Source organism: Hypomesus transpacificus, unplaced genomic scaffold (assembly GCF_021917145.1).
Source record: "Hypomesus transpacificus isolate Combined female unplaced genomic scaffold, fHypTra1 scaffold_225, whole genome shotgun sequence".
Lineage (NCBI taxonomy): Eukaryota > Metazoa > Chordata > Actinopteri > Osmeriformes > Osmeridae > Hypomesus > Hypomesus transpacificus.
Window position 1 is genome coordinate 26,079 of NW_025813760.1, and position 18,741 is coordinate 44,819.

Genomic DNA, 18,741 nt, shown 5'->3' on the forward strand with positions numbered 1-18,741 from the left:
AAGGGAGAGGAGTGGGACAAGGGTAAGGGAGAGGATTTAGAATGTGTGGTGGCACTCAGAGAAGGGCCAGAGCTAGGGTAACTGATGAAATACCGTAAATGTCAGCTATATTGCATATTTCTTGCAGTAATGTCCTGTTGCAAATTAAGCCTTATCTGTTGGATTTATGTTTCTGTCTTCTTTTTTTCAATACAGTAACCGTACATTCTATACAGCTACTCTGAGATGAGTCATTCATTTTTTGTTCTGAATTTCTGCAGCAAAAGAAACAAAACACATGCATTTACTAACCCAGCAAAACAATAATGTAGAGGCTTCAAAAGAGACTGCATTGCAAACACAATCTATAATTCATATACTGTGAGACCTGACACATACCTGCATAAATGAATGCAGTTTCTGTAATTCCATCTGATGTTAGTGTTTTTTATGGCTCAGTGCTATGATTGACTAAATGATCCTGTGGAAAAAGAACGTGTGTTAGTGTTTTGGTAGACATGGTGTATTATTTAGTGTATTTTTGTGTTATGACAATTAGTGTTTGAGTTTAGTTTACAATGTGTGATTTTGAGCATGAAATTAACTGTTTTGCCAATTGTGTGTCGTAGGTGTGTTAGCGCGTTAAGAGTTTAAGAAACTTGTTAGAAGTTTTGAAAAAATTGTCATAGCGATTGTAAAAAACTGTAATCAGAAGGTTGCCGGTTCAATTCTAGGCATGAAAAATGACGTTGGGCAAGGCATTTCACCCAACTTGCGTCAGGGGAATGTCTCTGTAATTACTGAGTCGCTCTGGATAAGAGCGTCTGCTAAATGACTGAATGTAAATGTAAGAGAACGATGAAGATCTCCATTGGAAAAAAAATCTGTCTACAACAAGTCTTAATCCATGTCTTGGAAACTGGGTGTTCGTGTTTGTTTTCCAGTTCCTGATACTTGATGCCAAACCTTTGTGATTCTCTGAGGCCGAGTACACAATTTTTGGTTTGTTAACTGTGGATTTGCACTGTTGTCTCTCAACTCTATCACAAACAGATGATTTTCTATGTAATCATATTGTTCCGTCTGGTCTATTATATAGACCAGCATTTGGCCTGTGTTTATTTGATGTGGACACCAGTCAGTGTACTCTGATGTGCTTATGTCTGTATCTATTGTTAAATGTGCTTTTCTTACAGTGACTGTATTTGCACGTGAGTCTTCTGTCAGTATTTCTAAAGTTGACCTAATATTATGTTAGTAATCAAATGAGCAGCAAAAAGTAAATCTCTCTTATGCTTTAACACGTAGCAGTGATTGGTTAATCAGAACCTCTGTGTCAGGTGTTTCACTTGTCATGATACCTCACCCTTTACATGTAACATCAAATAACAATTAAAACAGTAAAGTACAAGTAAAAATGCTTCAGTACAGAAACAACTAATGAATGATTTGGTGCTGAACACCATTTGACCCTACTGCACCCCCACACTCACTGTACATATGAACACAGTCTCAAACTCTGTTCCTGACATCAATGAGCTCTGATATTGCAATAATAGGTTGTAATACATTTTATTGAACTCTTCTCTGACATATGTGTGTTTAATACAGTTTAGTATGCATGCCAATCATCACTAACAGTAGTTTTATGGGCTAAACTGAGCTGAAGGGAGAAACATGATGGGAACACCAGAGTGGGAGCTCAGATCACGCATCAGGTCATATCATAACATATTACAGTATCAAATTATCTATTAATGTATTCTGAGGCAATTCAAAGCATGATGGTATTTCCTATAAGTCTATGTGAAGACAAACTGATCAAATATTGTTCATGATCGGATGATTTTTAACAGTTGGTTCTCATGTTCCCCCAAGAGCGAGAGAGAGCGAGAGAGAACGAAAGGGGGGAGGCGAGGGGCAGCAAAAAGATGGAGGCGGTTGGTCCTCTCTCTGTGGCATGTCATTGAGACAGAGCCTCAAACGGATCTGTTCCCTCACTTCCCTACCTTCACACAATGCCATACACACAGTAAGATTCTTGACGGCCCTCTCTCCACCGTCTGCTGTACGAGTCTCTACTGAGCGTGTGCAAGTGCGCCGGCACCCTGTCCATAGCCGAAGCCCTTGGGGCCAAAGTTCTTGGCATAACACCCTGAAAACACAAACAAGAGGAGGTGAGGTAACAACAACCATCATATTTTTTTAAAGGAACATGTGTTTCCAAACTGTGAGCCTATCTTGTATGTCATTGAAGCCATTGTATGTATGCACGCGTGTGTGTGTGACCTTTGCAGTAGATTTCTCCATCCTTGTCAGCCAAAGTGGTAGACTCCAGGCCTTTTCCACACTTGGCACAGCGGAAACAGCTTTTATGCCAGGCCTGGAGATGAACAGAGACATGACACAGCTTATCCAGGACATGTGTTGTTCACACCAACTCACGCTAACCTAAGCCATAAACACTGACAACCCATTTCGACTTTCCCGCCCTTTTTGTACGAGCGCAAATACGGCATGTCTGTGTGTTCACTTACGTTCCCAGCCCCCACCACCTTCTCAGCAGCATAGACAGCCTTGCTGCAGCGAGGACACATGTCGGACCCTCCAAAGCTCTGAGCCAATTTCGAGGGGTTTGGGTTGTTGGTGGGTTGGTGAGGGGCTGGTCTAGGAGGGAACAACAGAGAGAGACGGAGTTACTATTGATACAAGGCTGTAACCTAGTTTACTGTCATCAGATGGGTGTCACACTTACTCAGTGTGGGTGATGCCCAGCGACTCCCCCTTATCCATGGACAGGGTCCCAGCTCCCTGGCCATAGCCGTAGCCTTTTGGACCATACTTTTTGCCATAGCAGGCCTTGCAGTAGATCTCATCCACGTGAACCGCCACTGTAGTGCTGTCCAGGTTCTTACGGCACACCACTGTTTGAACACACAGAGACACGCATTCATGCACGCATTGTATTCATCTGAATTTTGGGCATTATCATATACATGATCATACCACTCGTAGTAGATCATTTGACGACATAAGGAGTGAATCGACATACAGTATCTCATCGATCACACAAATATGTGCAAGTTCCATTCCACGAGGCCTCAGCAAACTACCCCCTCTCTTTGGGGCGTACGTTCCTGACATTCTGACAGAACGGAACAACAAACCACACACTCTGATAGTTGCTTTTGGATGGTTTTTATTTATAGCCATCCTAGGATGTATTTAATAAAGAATGATCCTATTGTGTTGAGTATTTATCCAGAGGGGAGGATGGACATGTAGGTTAAGAGAAGGATGATCAGATATCATAGTTTCGGGGAAGTGTTCCTGAGGTTTAGACAACAACATGGGCATAATGTACAGGTTTATCAGTTGGTTTCACTGTTCAAACCTCCGGGTGGACAGGCCGTGGTGACCACAGGAGAGTTGGTGTTTACTCACGGCACAGGAAGCAGGATTTGTGGAAGCTACGCCCCTCACATTGTACTTCTTCAGCAAAATACACAGTCTTCTGGCAGCAGCCACACTTGTTGCCTCCACCCAATGGCATCCTGCCTGCACACGAGCAAACAAAAAGAAAGGCAATGGTTACGAGGATGAGAGAGGAAAAAGTAGTTAATGGTGGAAAGCGTTACATAAGTGGGGTTGTGGAAATTATGGATATTGAAAAACAATATAAACTGAACAGTAGGTTTTTACTCTTTGGAGGATAATGCTACCTAAATGCTCTTATTTTGGTATGTCGTAGAAGTGTCCGAGTAGCCTGACATTAGTCCTCCAAGCTGTAATCCCTTTTAGACTCATGTTTGTAGGTGTCGCAATACAGGAAACTTTTCTAGGGAATGTTTTACCACAGAAAGTTTGGTGTTTCTTTAGAGTGACTCAAGTGTTTTCAGAGCAAAGGGTGAATTTAAGTTTAATTTGTGGCTTCCTGCGGGTCAGTGATATGTTTCCTGTGTATTTCCAGTTACACCCTCTGAAAACCCACTTAAATAAGCAGTAAAGAGCATGCAAACAAATACACTAAGACACTCACATTATGGACCCAGATATCATATGTTCTACTTGGGTCAAACACTTCTCTTGTTTCCTATTCCAGCCCAAGAAGCTGAACTGTCATCTCATAGGTTCCAGACTTTTGAAAATGAGACGGAGGTAGAGGAGCAGAACAAGGAACTGAACCTCACCAAGACTGAACTGCAACTTCAGAAAACCAGAGTTGACGAACTGGAGAACGAGAATCCCATCAGTTCAATGACATGACCATAAAAAAAAGTATTTGGTTAGGCACAGGAACTGCATGTAAAAAATATAGACCCTCTCAAACTTATATCCCAAAAAGAAGTCGTCGTCGTCATCGTCGTCGTCGTCGTCGTCGTCGTCGTCATCTGCCGCTTGTCCGGGGATCGGGTCGCGGGGGCAGCGACCTAAGCAGGGAGGCCCAGACTTCCCTCCCCCCGGCCACTTCCGCCAGCTCTTCCTGGGGGACCCCAAGGCGTTCCCAGGCCAGCTGAGAGACATAGTCCCTCCAGCGTGTCCTGGGTCTTCCCCGGGGCCTCTTCCCAGTGGGACGTGCCCGGAACACCTCACCAGGGAGGCGTCCAGGAGGCATCCTAATCAGATGCCCGAGCCACCTCAGCTGGCTCCTCTCGACGCGGAGGAGCAGCGGTTCTACTCTGAGCCCCTCCCGGATGACCGAGCTTCTCACCCTATCTCTAAGGGAGAGCCCGGACACCCTACGGAGAAAGCTCATTTCGGCCGCTTGTATTCGCGATCTCGTTCTTTCGGTCACTACCCATAGTTCGTGACCATAGGTGAGGGTAGGAACGTAGATCGACTGGTAAATAGAGAGCTTCGCCTTTCGACTCAGCTCCTTCTTCACCACGAAAAAAAAAGAAGTTGACTTAAAATGGCTGTGTGCATAATACTACAATCTAATTGCTAAACAGCTAAAATGTTCCTTGGTATGCTTGGTATGTGCAAGAAATGAGCAACGTGTGCAAAATATTGATGAAGGCCTATCGTATTTTCTGACTAAGTCCCACTTGTTTCCCCTTATTTGGCTGGTCCTGCGACTTATAGTCGGATGTGACTTATATATCAAAATATATTTAATTTAGCATGTTTTTAAATGTTAATATAGGGTGACCAGACGTCCTCTTTTACCCGGACATGTCCTCTTTTTGAGACCTAAAAAATGCGTCCGGCAGGGATTCCAAAATTGTCTGGGTTTTTGCGTTGTTGGATATTCGTGTTTCTCTTTCGCCAACTATTACGCCCTTACAAGTTTCGGAAAGGGTATCTTCCTATATGTTCCACATTCTTGTGCGAACTCTGACTGTAGAGAGAACTGTCATATTGATGAAATAGGGCGGCATGCAATACACGACCAGCAGGTTATTCAACTTAAATATGGAAGCAAATCGTGACCAAAATTCAAATGAAAATGCATTTCCAGAAATGCATTTTCATTTTAAGAATGTGGATGCATTATTTGACTCATAAATCAAATTAGTATTCAATCATCCTATTTGCATTTTCATTTTCTTCTTTAAGACTGCTCATTCTTTCCCTTAATTAAAATGAAAACGAAAAAGACATTTGAAATTTAATTTTCAAAATATGCCCCAGCAAATAGATACCAAAATTCAATTTGAAATGTAAAATTTGAAAATGAAAATGCATTTCCAGAAATGCATTTTCATTTTAAGAACGTGGCTGCAAAATCGTGACCACAATTCAAATTCAAATGCATTACCAGAATTGCATTTTCATTTTCAAGAACGTGGCTGCAAAATCGTGACCACAATTCAAATTCAAATGCATTTCCAGAAATGCATTTTCATTTTAAGAACGTGGCTGCAAAATCGTGACCACAATTCAAATTCAAATGTATTTCCAGAAATGCATTTTCATTTTAAGAATGTGGCTGCATTATTTGACTCATAAATCAAATTAGTACTGATTAGTACTGAGCGGACATTGCATTTTCATTTTCATGTTCTGCCCGCAAAGAACTGCCCATAATTCGAAAACGAAAATGCATTCTGAGCGGCGCAGTAGAGTGACGTCAGTAGCCGCTCTTCTTCAGCTCCCTGCTGACCGAGCTACCCATCTTGTTCGGTAGGGGGCGGTGTGCACATACGCATTGCATTACATGACAAATGTGCCGGGAAATTGATTGAATTGCCGGGTCTTTAGAGGACGCTTCACAGATCATGGCGCTCCCTCAAATTGTGCAGACACTGATAGAATTAGCTGAGCTGGTAGAAACTAATAATATATCTGAGTCTGATGCCCGTGACCGAGTAGAACAAGTCACAGAGAGCTTGGCTGCATACTCTGCCGTCACAGACGTACACATTAATGAAGTTGCCATAGTAAACCTCTCTTCAGTCCTGGAACGGCTGGATGCTGTGGAGCCTCAAATGGGACGGGGACGACCAACCATCCACATCCCGTTCGAGTCCATCGAAAACTATTTATTAAATGGTTTAAAAATAAAGGACATAGCGGAGCTGTTGTCGGCCACCAGACCATCCGTCGGAGGATGCAAAGCAACGGATTTACGGAGCTAGAAAGCTGACAAAAGTATCTGAATTTGAATATGAAAGATCAGAAATATTTGTGTCTCGAATTTCATAAAACTGAAATATATTGCTGTTGAATATATAATATCTGAATTATTTGTATGCCAAATTTAATACAACTGAATTATTTTGATCCAAAAATAAAACATTCTAAAATTCAGATTGCAGGAATTCAGATTCTTGAAATTCAGATTGCGGAAATTCAAATTCAGATTGCGGAAATTCAGATTTTGTCTGAACCAGGCCAAAGGTGAAACAGCTTGCTTTCACAGGAAAAAGTAGACCATTTAATAAATAGTTTTCGATGGACTCGAACGGGATGTGGATGGTTGGTCGTCCCCGTCCCATTTGAGGCTCCACAGCATCCAGCTGTTCCAGGACTGAAGAGAGGTTTACTATGGCAACCTCATTAATGTGTACGTCTGTGACGGCAGAGTATGCAGCCAAGCTCTCTGTGACTTGTTCTACTCGGTCACGGGCATCAGACTCAGATATATTATTAGTTTCTACCAGCTCAGCTAATTCTATCAGTGTCTGCACAATTTGAGGGAGCGCCATGATTTGTGATGCGTCCTCTAAAGACCCGGCAATTCAATCAATTTCCCGGCACATTTGTCATGTAATGCAATGCGTATGTGCACACCGCCCCCTACCGAACAAGATGGGTAGCTCGGTCAGCAGGGAGCTGAAGAAGAGCGGCTACTGACGTCACTCTACTGCGCCGCTCAGAATGCATTTTCGTTTTCGAATTATGGGCAGTTCTTTGCGGGCAGAACATGAAAATGAAAATGCAATGTCCGCTCAGTACTAATCAGTACTAATTTGATTTATGAGTCAAATAATGCAGCCACATTCTTAAAATGAAAATGCATTTCTGGAAATACATTTGAATTTGAATTGTGGTCACGATTTTGCAGCCACGTTCTTAAAATGAAAATGCATTTCTGAAAATGCATTTGAATTTGAATTGTGGTCACGATTTTGCAGCCACGTTCTTAAAATGAAAATGCATTTCTGGAAATGCATTTTCATTTTCAAATTTTACATTTCAAATTGAATTTTGGTATCTATTTGCTGGGGCATATTTTGAAAATTAAATTTCAAATGTCTTTTTCGTTTTCATTTTAATTAAGGGAAAGAATGAGCAGTCTTAAAGAAGAAAATGAAAATGCAAATAGGATGATTGAATACTAATTTGATTTATGAGTCAAATAATGCATCCACATTCTTAAAATGAAAATGCATTTCTGGAAATGCATTTTCATTTGAATTTTGGTCACGATTTGCTTCCATACTTAAAAGGCATGTTGAATAACTTGCCTTTCCAGATGAAATGTCTGTTCTTGGTATTGGATTTTGTGAAATACATTTCGAAATAAATGACACATAGTCCACTGCGATGTATATATGTTTTTTCCTCTTCATGACGCATTTTTTGACTGATGCCATTTATACTCTTGATACGGTATAATGTGAGTGATGTCTTCACCCCAGAGCCAGACCGAAGGTGGTACTGTCCAGGTACCGCCTCAACCGGTCTGACAACAGGGAATATTGGACCCTTCACGTCTGACACCAGTCTCATCAATACTCATGTCCTCACTAACATCAGTAGTGCAGAACCCAGGTACAAGCACGCACAACCATGACCCACACACAGTCAGCCAGATTCAGTCCTGTGTATTGAACACGATGGGCAGTTCTAATCTCTCAGTGCCCTGTTGCAGGGGTCTTCATCAGTCACCAGATGTTCACCAGTCACCAGACTCACTGCCTAGGATGACCATACATCTATCGTATTTCCATATAAAACAGCAAAAGGGTGATGTACACTTATGAAAGAATAACGATGGGTTTGAAATGTGCATTTCCAATGCCTTAGTGTTAAAGCTGCTTCCAGGGTTTGTGGTCTACATGAATCTTCCCTCTGGGTTTGGGGACGTAGTGATTCTAATAAACATTGCACCTTCAATGACTTCTTGCTCTTCCCCTATGTGAGAGGAACCACCACATACGCTGGTGTCATTTGGGATTTGAGTGAAAGTCCCCAGTTCCTTTTTAACCAATCAAAGATCATCTTTAAAAAAACGGAGCACTGCATTAGTTTTGTTTCCTAAACCGTACACTATTCGGTAAACACACAATTCCCAGATTTAGAGAAAGAAGGAAAGAGAGAGGGAAACAGAGACAGGGTTACAGACACGGTGTGAACAGGAGCGACAGACAGACAAACAGAAGGAAAGTTGAAAGCCAGCGGCTGGATGTGAATATCGTCACAACAGTTATGTATGCTACATACCTGTCACTGTTTTCGTTCTGTGCAGTTAACTGGGAATCAGCACTCCTGCAGGATCCTCTGAGTCGCTGTCCGGTCAGATGCTCTTTGGTCAAAACGTCCTGGTTGAGTGAAGCTCCTGGTGCTGGGCTGCTGTGGGGGAAAGGATCGTTGGGTTAATGTGTGCAGTCTGAACACACACGAGAAGCGGGGAGCTGGCTGGCTGTGCCTCACTGCTCTACAGTCCCAGATGTGAAGAAGGGAGGGGCTTTGATGGGTGTAACCAGAGAGGTTAGAGAGCTGGCTCAGGGCGTGTGTGTGTATGTCTGTCTGAGAGAGAGAGAAAGCATTTAGGGAATGTGATGTGACCTGAGTCTAAATATAATAGGTCAGCACAATACAACCCTGCTAGCTACATGAACGTTTACATTTCATGTGTTCCAATTCCTCCGATTTCTCGCCTCCCTCCCTCCCTCCCTCCTTTCTTGTCCAGACTGGCAGTCTAAGAATGGAATGCTCACCAGAAGCAAACTGTGCCTCAATAGTCTACAGCAGTGGTTCTCAACCCTGTCCTCAGGAACTCCCTGTCCTGCTTGTTTTAGATGTTTCCCTGCTCCAACACACCTGATTCAAATGCATGTTCGTTACCAGGCTTCTACAGAGCTAGATAACGACCTTTTTATTTGAATCAGGTGTGCTAGAGGAGGGAAACATCTAAAGCATGCAGGACAGGGGGTCCCAGAGGACAGGGTTGAGAACCACTGGTCTACAGCAATCTCTTCCTCTCGTCTCTTCCTCATCTGTGCTGAAAACAAAAGACGGAGACATAAGATACGTACCCATGCAGGTTGTACAGATCCGTGCAAAATGCAGGTGGTTAAAAAGGCAGTGAGGAGAGCAAAACGTTTCTACACACAGGTGAGATCCAGCTTAAGCAATCTGCAGGATCTCGAAGCTAAGGGTGTGTGGTCGGCTGAAAGTGAAAGCAGAGGTTTGGTGAGGAAGTTGGCCGATACTTCCTTGTTTTTGCTCTCATGCGCATGTTGCTTGAAGCCTGAGCAGTTGAGGCGAGGTAACAAGCCTGTATCTCGCATGACAACAGCAGGACTGATACTATGCAAGTGATCAGGTCACAGGCAGGGCTATGAGTAGAGGTTGACAAAGTACCCAACTCCATTACTTGAATCCAGACATAAATACTCCTGGCAAATACGTCTCACGTTATTCAGTTAAATTTTGTGAAGAATAGTCATCTTTATACGCCGTAGCCACAATCACCAGTGCCCAGTTCAAATTTAACTGTTCAAAATATGCAGAAACCACGTTGAACTTGACTGACAGCAAAAGAGGGTAGTTTTAGCTTTGTGTTTTCTCTTAAAAAGGACACAGGGTATGGTCTACCACATTTTAGAGAAGAAGAATAATATGCTGACTTCAAAAGGTATGTTCCAAAATAATGAGTCATGGAAACCTACATAGAAATGTAGTGGAATCAAAAGCATCATATTTGTGTTTCAAATGTAGTGGAGTAAAAGTAATTGGCTTTCCAAAATATTTATACTCAAGTAAAGCAGATACTTGAAGAATTCACTTAACACAGCACAAAAATAGATGTAGTACGCTAATGTTCACCCCTGGTCATGAGTTACTCAAAACAATTACCCTATCATCAAGTACAGTTATTGAATACTTGTCATTCCCTCTCTCATTTTCTCTCTCTGTTAAAAGTCTATACAGTGAATCATTACAACCTTCTGTGACCTTTAGCATCTTGCCTCGTAAATGAATGTGAAGGTCAACAGATCGTTCTTGCAGATGAGAGCTAACACGTCGGCATGGAGCACCACAGAGCCGAGGCCTGCACCGCCAATATGCCTGTACGAGTGGGTCTGTCAGACTGCCACTCAGGACAAACTTGACCAATGCCTCACAGGTATAACACAACGTTTTACATTTGACCCTACAAAAATGAGAACTACTGATATCCAGCACGTTTCTAGCAGAACTCTAGAGAACACGCGGTTCTCATGTGTGTTTGAGTCTTGGTATGAGGGAAGCCTGTCCCCTGCTGTGACAGGAGGCCCTTGCAGTGTGGACATGGTGTGTTCAGCAGGGAGGGAGTTTGTATCTCTTAAAAAGGAACGTGCAAACTAATACATTTCATAAAACAGATGACAGTAGATTGAAGCATAAAGCTGTACAAAAATTAAGAATCGACCGGCCGTGTGTGTGTGATCTGTGTGACTGCTTTGTTGCAGAATAACCAGAGGCTGGACAAAGACAGACCCAAACACACTCACTTCACAAGAATGGAAACCTCAAGACTAGTCACCTTCAAAATGTGGGCGGTTTTTGTAAACGTGTGCACGTGAGTGTGATGGATGAGTGTGATGGATGAGAGTGGCTACCGTGGTAAGAAGATAAAGAATTTGTGGTGTTCACGTCTAGTAGGCTACTTGAATTCAGTCCTAAGGGCCATTCCTGCCACAGTCGTCATGGTGTACATATTCACTGTTCTTCACAAGCCAACTAAGAAGGACAGAGGGGCATTTCTACACTGTAAGACAATGTCACCAGTTATCAGTGTTATCAGTGCAAACCACCTAAAACGAGACCAAGTCATGACCAAGACCAAAGTGTATCGACACCAAGACAAGACTTTGAGGGTTCGAGACCAAGACCAAAGCAGGGCGAGACCGAGTCAAAACCAGGCCACTCAAAATACACAAGCAGTAGAGTGTGACTAGGTAAAAAGTTAGATTGGATCTGTAACTGTGTATTTTAACAAAAAATGTGCACTCTTAAAGTAGCTGTAATGCCCAGTACACCCAGGTTCCCCTCACTAAAGAGACTACGAAATATAAGGATTTTAGTATTATACAAAACTCAGTGGTAGTAGATCGGGTATTGACAAGTTAATTGTACTGCTCCACGAAACAGTGACATAGACCACATCTAGGACACACAAATAATTCGACATAAGACAAGATAACAACACAGCACATCGCAACCGTACATAATTAATAAAATCATTATCGGCGAACACATACCCCAAACACAGAAAGCCGATAAGATCATGATGACACCATCAGCTTTCCCGACACAGCTGCAATCAGCACATATTTCAAAGGACAGGCTGCAAATAAACCCACGCACCAGTAGACAACATGACTGAAGTATTTGCAGTTTAGCATTTGATGAATAACATAGGGCTTTAAACTTTTCAAAAAAACTTGGAGTGAGATTTGGTGGGGCCAACCAACATATTGCTGCTTTCAAAACAACCTCCCCCGTACCCCGTTTGCGCGTCTATGTTGCTTCACTCCGTGTGCCTGCACATATGGCAAGCCGTTTTATCATTTAACCAATGAATTGTTGATGTCAAGAATTCGAATTTTTGATATCAACAATTGCATTTTGGATATCAAGATTTCGAATTGATTGGTCAAATGATAAAACGGCTTGTCATAAAAAAGCTTAGAATTGTGTTTTTGATATCAACTAAGAATTCATTCTTCTGTTGGTAGGCTAATACACCTTAATTCGTCTTGTGTAAGTTCATGATTCACAGCAATGCAGGAGAATGCTGCCCCTCTCTTCATGCAGCCCCAAGCGTCTACCCGTTGAGGAATGGGATCCCACAGCAGTGTGTGACCAGGCTGGTGACCAGCATGAGGAGGAGGTGCCAAGCTCTTGTGGCTACAGATGGATCTTCCACACGCTACTGAGGTCCCTGACAGTGTAAAATGAATAAAGTGTAAAAAGGGGCAATATGTGTTTTTCCTTATTACTGTGGGAGAGTGCAATCATCCAGTCCACCGAGCAACTCAAAACGAGAGTGAATAGGCCTAATCATCTGATCATCAGTGACGCAAATAAGAGACAAAACTAATATTCATCGATGTCAATCCCATGATTTGATAAAAAATGCGTGGAATTTCTGATTAGTTCGGCTAGGTGTGGTGACTACAAAAACACTCCCGTGTTCCAGCAATGCAATCCCTTTCTTGAGCTCGTATTGGTCGCGTTCTCGACATCTCTTGCAATAGAGTCAGCATCCTCATGCAAGAAGTCATGCATAGTCTATTTGTCAAGACAAGGAATACACAATAAATCACTTTACAAAAGGCAGGATCATAACTAAGTAATGAGTCCATCAGCGAGATCCAGTTCTCTATATGCTGACGAGAAGCTCTCCGTCTCTTTCTCTGGCTCTGGGTTCTTATCAACTTACCAGCTGGGGGTAGTGCGGTGCTTTCTGAATCACGCGCCAACGGTGCTTCACGTTGCACCGAGAGTCCTTGGTGCGTCCGCTGGTTCTCTGGTGGCGGCTGCTGTGGTATGCAAAGTGAGACCGGGTGAGAATATTCCTGCTTCATAAACTACGATGTGTGGTGTTAAGATAATTTCATTCTGTACGTCTCAGCATTGGGCATTGTGGTGCGTTTTGCTGTAAAAGACAGACTTTAAATTACCTTTCAGTTTGCTACACTGACTTTCAAAAACGTTGTCTTACAGAACGAGTTCTGGATGAGTTGTTAAGTTTCGTGCGGCAGTTGAGGGTGCTTGTATTTGGACCATTGCATCCGTCAGGGAATGTGTTGCATTGGATGGAGCGCATGATAAGAACCATTTTACCGCACGATGCGCACAGACTGGCCAGCGGGCGCCTTGCGGTAGCAATGACCAGAGTTCCAGATGGCAAGAACACCTTGGTGTCAAAATACGAGTCACGTGAAGATGTTATACAGGTTAGTAGACCCGCACTGAATTTACTATTCCTTGTTTTCATTTTATCGGTAGGCTATTGTGCTTTAATAACCCCTCCAGATCTTCAAAATGTAAGGTGTTCAGACGGACAGACTGGTGATAAATATTCGCCAATTCTTATTTTCAGGGCTGGTTTTGTCTGCCAATAAGACAGCCAAATCAATACTACTTAGAAGTACAACAGTTGGACAATTGCCTCCTACAATTTTCTTCCATACATGCTGGTGACGCATGACAGCTCACAGTAATCCAATGGCATGACAACTGTGAAGTTACAATATACCGCTGTAGTTGCATTTTACTGTGAAATGTTTAAAGTTCATTATTGTGAAACATGTGCAGTACATTACTGTGAAATATTTGTAATAAATTACTGTAAAATTACTGTGAAAGTAATGCAACTAGTAGCCAGTAATTTACTGTAAAGTTACAATGAAATATTTTACAGTGAGCTGTCGGACAACTTAATAAGTGTTCAGATTTAAAGTTGATTTGTATGACTGTCAAACATTTGATCATAATTGATTCTTTTTCTCCAAATGGAGGCACTATTGTGCAGCTGCTTTCTTCCTGGTTACTGTGGAATGGTGCCCCCAAGTTACAAGGGTGTGGTGAGTGCTCACTGTATTTGAAAAGGATCTAGTCAAGAACACTGGCCGGACAGCATGACTGTTTCTTGCTCTGAATTCGATGGGTGTGTGTGTCCTAGCATTACGTGGATGGCGGCTTCACCAGCATTCAGCCGCTGAAAGGGGCGCCATCCAGTCGCACCCTCACCGTGTCCCCGTTCGCCGGCGAGATGGACATCTGCCCCCAAGGCCAGGAGAGCGCATCGTGGTATTGTGTGGTCGTAAGTGGAGCCTCCTTCAGGGTCAATGTGGCCAACGGGTTCAGAGCCATCCATGCTCTCTTCCCCTTTCATTTGGAGGTGAGAGACCCGTACTCCCAACTTCAGCCCTCATATGGCTCTGGAGAACACACACACCGAATTATATGAACTCATCTGACATACCGGTATGCCTTTTTTTATTTTTTTATTTTTTTATTTTTAACTTTTCAGACTTTGGAAAAGGCCTACAGCAGTGGATACAGGGACACTATCCGTTTCCTCCACGACAGGAGTTAGTTTGAGTCTGATATCTTTACACTTCTGAACAGTTCTCCTGTTCCTGGTGTCCTCAGTCTTTCTGTTGCCAATAGGAAGAGATGCCATGTCAAAATGTTCTCTGATGCTTTCGTTTCTAAGGAAAGATTTATGAGTAAAGACTTATCATTTCCACCTGGTATTTTCATTCATATAGATAGTTGTCTCTCTTCCCTCCTTTTCTTTATCCCACCCTTCATCCCTTTCTCCCAGACTTGGTCTCGTACTTGTCTCTGCTCAAAACACCGTCGGAATCCGGCCTGGACCTGCCTCCTGACGGATGGACAGATCTAGGAGCAGACTGGGGGGAGGACACAGGGGGAGAGACAGAGGGAGGGGTGGAGGAGACGAATGGAGAAGGAGAGGAGGAAGAGGAGGGAGTGGAAGAGGAGGAGGAAGAGGGAGAGAAGGAGGAGGAGGAGGAGAAGGAGGAAGAGGAGGAGGAGGAGGGAGAGGTTGAACAGGAGAAGAAGAATAAACAGCTGGAAGATGGGGAAGACAAGCTGAAGATCTTTCTGACTGACAGCAGAGACAGTCAGAGAGGTGGCTCCCTGGTAGTGGATCTGGCAAGCCTGGAGCAGGATCTATACCTGGTCATGCCTGCCTGGATACAAATGTGTATGACACGCGCGCACACACACACACACACACACACAAACTAGTTTTACTGTCTCTCCTAGCAAGACCTTTGGGTCAGTTGTATCTATATTTGTGTTTTAGCAATGCTCTGCAACATCCTGGCGTATCTAAGCAACAAAAGATTGTTGTGGACCAACATGTCCATGCGATTGCTATCATACCTGCTCCTACCCGCCACCCTGCCTCTCTGCTTGTTCTTCAGAAACGTACCCAGGTAACCTTGCAAAACATACAACCATTCAAACTCGCCCCAACTTTATGTCGTACTTACAGAATATACTCTTGAAGTAACGTGTCTCTCTCTCCCTCCGAGCCGGGGAGGATGGTGGAGTGACCTGGGGGTGTTGCTGACACAGGCTCTCAATCTGGCCTTCTGGGTGTGGCAGGACCTGAGGCAGTTCACCTTCTTCGTGGTTAACATCCTTGTCTCCACCATCGAGAGGAACATACAGGACTGGTGGGTTGTGAGGGTTTCACAAGAATGAAACGGCACAGCCTTTCCTTGAGAAAAGCACTACTTAAAAGTTGCCTTGAATGAAGACAGATTTGTTGTGCACATTGTGTCAAGTGCTCCAGCCTCAGAATGCTTGAGTACATTTACATTTAGTCATTTAGCAGACGCTCTTCTCCAGAGCGACTTACAGTAAGTACAGGGACATTCCCCCGATGTAAGTAGGGTGAAGTGCCTTCCCCAAGGACACAACTAGCCCGATTCCCTAACCGCTCGGCCACCTGGCTTCCATTGTGTATGGAGTTTTCTTTCTTTAACCATCATTCCTGTGTAGCCCTAGATGGTTTAGTACAAAGCGTATATTTTGACCCTGCGCACGTGTGTCCTCTCAGGGTTGAAGTCGAGGTGGAGTATGACGGTCCAGTGGTGAGGCCTCAGGGACAGTGGAGCTCCAACCTCCGCCTTCACCTGTCCTCCTCCAGCCCCACCTCTCGCCACACTCCTTCTCCTCCTCCGGACCCTATCCAGTACACCGTCCTGTTCAGCCTGGATGTGGAGCCTGGAAAGGGAGGTGTGGATGAAGTCCCCAAACTACATCTCCGTCGAGGGCTGAGAGATGGGGCTAAACCAGGCTAAACTCTGGCTTGTTTTCGGTATGTTTGCAATGACTCAGCCATCCCTTGACAAAAGAACCACTTTAGATGGATTGTTGAATTAAATCCTCAATATTTATGTATGTCGAAATAGTTTATATCTGCCCTATAAATGCCTGTCTGTTTGCTAAATTCCTTACCACACTACTTTTGCCAAAGATGAAGCCCATCAATGTTTGTTTGTTTTACAAAAGAGATATAACATTTGATATATTGGAATAAACATATTGGAAGAAACACATAACCAAACCATGTCTTAAAGTCATTCACGCATTTATGCACTGTGGATTTTCAATCTCATAAGAAGGTAGTTTGTGCCTGTAGAGAACGCATTCCCTGGCCTGGGCCTCACTTATAGTTACGAAGCTAGCCTGGGCCTCACTTGTAGTCAGGAAGCTAGCCTGGGCCTTACTTGTAGTCAGGAAGCTAGCCTGGGCCTCAATTGTAGTCAGGAAGCCAGCCTGGGCCTTACTTATAGTTAGGAAGCTAGCCTGGGCCTCACTTTTAGTCAGGAAGCTAGCCTGGGCCTCACTTGTAGTCAGGAAGCTAGCCTGGGCCTCACGTATAGTTAGGAAGCTAGCTTGGGCCTCACTTGTAGTCAGGAAGCTAGCCTGGGCCTCACTTGTATTCAGGAAACTAGCCTGGGCCTCACTTGTAGTCAGGAAGCCAGCCCTGTGTACCTAGTAGACCATAACCCCCTGTCAGAATCCCCTCATCCCACATCACAAATATGTTGGTTCCAGTTTCAAAACAAGTGTCCTGACGAAACCATGCCTACTTTTCAGTGAATGCTTACAGTTCTAAAGGGCCAGCTAGGGCTGAAAACACGAGGTTAGAACAAACTGTACCGAATGCCATTTCTAAAGCAGAGAGGGTGGGAGGTCATGTGACAGGTCTGATCAGAACAGCAGACTCTTTCACTCCTCTCCTTCCTCCACTCTCTCCTTCTCACCACCACCAACCTAAAGGGCCCAATTTGAGGTGGATTAGACATGGCTACTTGGAAATGACCTAGCCACGGACGTGCCCCGTGGCCTGGACTGGCCTTTTGAAAACAAGACACAATCATTCTGGAATGTTCTGACGGTGGTATCTCAAGCTGCTGATTTGGGCATGGTAAAGCAGAAGTAGATATGCTTTGGATGCAGTAGTCCCTAAAAGCCTGGAGGAAGAGAGAGAAACAGGGAAGGGCCGATAGGATGAATCAGATATGTCTGGTAGCTTTTTAAACTTTTGCTTTCTCATATCAGAGAAGGGCGGTGTACTTAAAGCAACACCAAGAATGTGTCATATGAGACTGGAGAGGAGTTCTCAAACACGTGCACAAACACATACCCACACAAGCTCAGCATCCAGAGGGAGTAAAAGGGCCATGAGAAGATTGAAGATTAGGTCCTATGCAACCTTCTGTTTTTTTGGCATCAACCATATGTTCTGCAGCCGGCACCCATAGCTACACAGCAAATCCTCTTTAAGATCCTTTCGGCAAGCTCTTCTATCTGAGCCAGATGCAGACTTTGCCTCCACAAATCTCAAAAGGCTTAAAGAGTTCCCTTTCCCTGTCCCCTCAGTCTCACTAGTTTTGAGATGGTACAGTGGGTTTTTCCAGTTAGGGTAAGCTGAGGAAATGTATGCAGTAATGCAATATGGCCACACTGTGGGGCAGTGAGCACAAGAATGGAGGCATAGCTGTTTAAGTGTGTGTGCGTGTGTGTGAGTGAGAGAGACAGATAGACACAGAGAGTGAGCAACAGAGAGAGAATGATGATATATACGACCAAGTAAAAAGTAATAGTAAGAAATACTCAGCAAGTACAATTCATTTTGTGATCTAGCACTATTTAAAGCGAAACAAAACCAAACAGTCCGGTAAGTAGACTACCTCCAACCTCTTAACACAACCATCATGATGACAGGCTGTACAGTCTGTGCACTGCTACTGTGCAGTCTGTGCACTGACAACTACAGCTTTGGACAGAGTTGGGATAAGGCAAAAATATCATCTTCACCAGCACACGTATATTTGAATATAGAACAAAATCCTATATTTTTCATCACTTGCTAGTCTTGAAAACATGGGTTTTGCAGCACAAAGTTTTGCAACACAAAGTTTTGTAGCATCATTCAGCCGAAAAGGAGATTGTGAACCCGACACATATCTGTAGAGGTTATTCGCTGAAAGGGAAACACTGTGTTTGCCTCTTTTCGATAAACGTAGACCATGTATACTTAAAGAT

General features: G+C 43.6%; 2 protein-coding genes across 3 annotated transcripts; one reads left to right on the forward strand and one right to left on the reverse strand.

Annotated features, from left to right (window-relative positions):
- Window positions 1-1,535: 1,535 nt before the first annotated feature.
- On the reverse strand, window positions 1,536-9,855 carry LOC124462552 (cysteine and glycine-rich protein 1-like). 2 transcript variants are annotated; one of them, XM_047014158.1, is made up of 7 exons: window positions 9,687-9,855; window positions 8,872-9,000; window positions 3,424-3,537; window positions 2,735-2,903; window positions 2,517-2,646; window positions 2,269-2,362; window positions 1,536-2,134 (listed from the first exon to the last, which is right to left on the reverse strand). In XM_047014158.1, the coding sequence occupies exons 3-7, from the start codon at window positions 3,530-3,532 to the stop codon at window positions 2,058-2,060; spliced, it is 579 nt and encodes a 192-aa protein (XP_046870114.1). In that variant the 5' UTR covers window positions 3,533-3,537; window positions 8,872-9,000; window positions 9,687-9,855; the 3' UTR covers window positions 1,536-2,057. The 2 variants fall into 2 exon arrangements, with proteins under 2 accessions (XP_046870114.1, XP_046870115.1); XM_047014159.1 differs by having other exon boundaries at window positions 8,872-8,997; window positions 9,687-9,853.
- A 3,139-nt stretch (window positions 9,856-12,994) lies between these two features.
- Window positions 12,995-15,087, forward strand: LOC124462557 (omega-hydroxyceramide transacylase-like; the record flags this gene model as incomplete). Its single annotated transcript, XM_047014164.1, has 6 exons — window positions 12,995-13,205; window positions 13,366-13,598; window positions 14,163-14,228; window positions 14,327-14,545; window positions 14,678-14,738; window positions 14,975-15,087. Coding segments are annotated over exons 1-6 (903 nt in total), but the record flags the coding sequence as incomplete, so codon positions are not given.
- Window positions 15,088-18,741: the final 3,654 nt, after the last annotated feature.

What these genes read in the sequence shown, in the direction of transcription:
- LOC124462552 (XM_047014158.1), bottom strand. Translation starts at nt 3,532, where the DNA reads ATGCCATTGGGTGGAGGCAACAAGTGTGGCTGCTGCCAGAAGACTGTG. An exon ending in CTGGGCATCACCCACACTGA is followed by an intron (nt 2,647 to 2,734) that starts GTAAGTGTGACA and finishes GTTCCCTCCTAG; the next exon opens with ACCAGCCCCTCACCAACCCA. An exon ending in TGGAGAAATCTACTGCAAAG is followed by an intron (nt 2,135 to 2,268) that starts GTCACACACACA and finishes TTGTGTTTTCAG; the next exon opens with GGTGTTATGCCAAGAACTTT.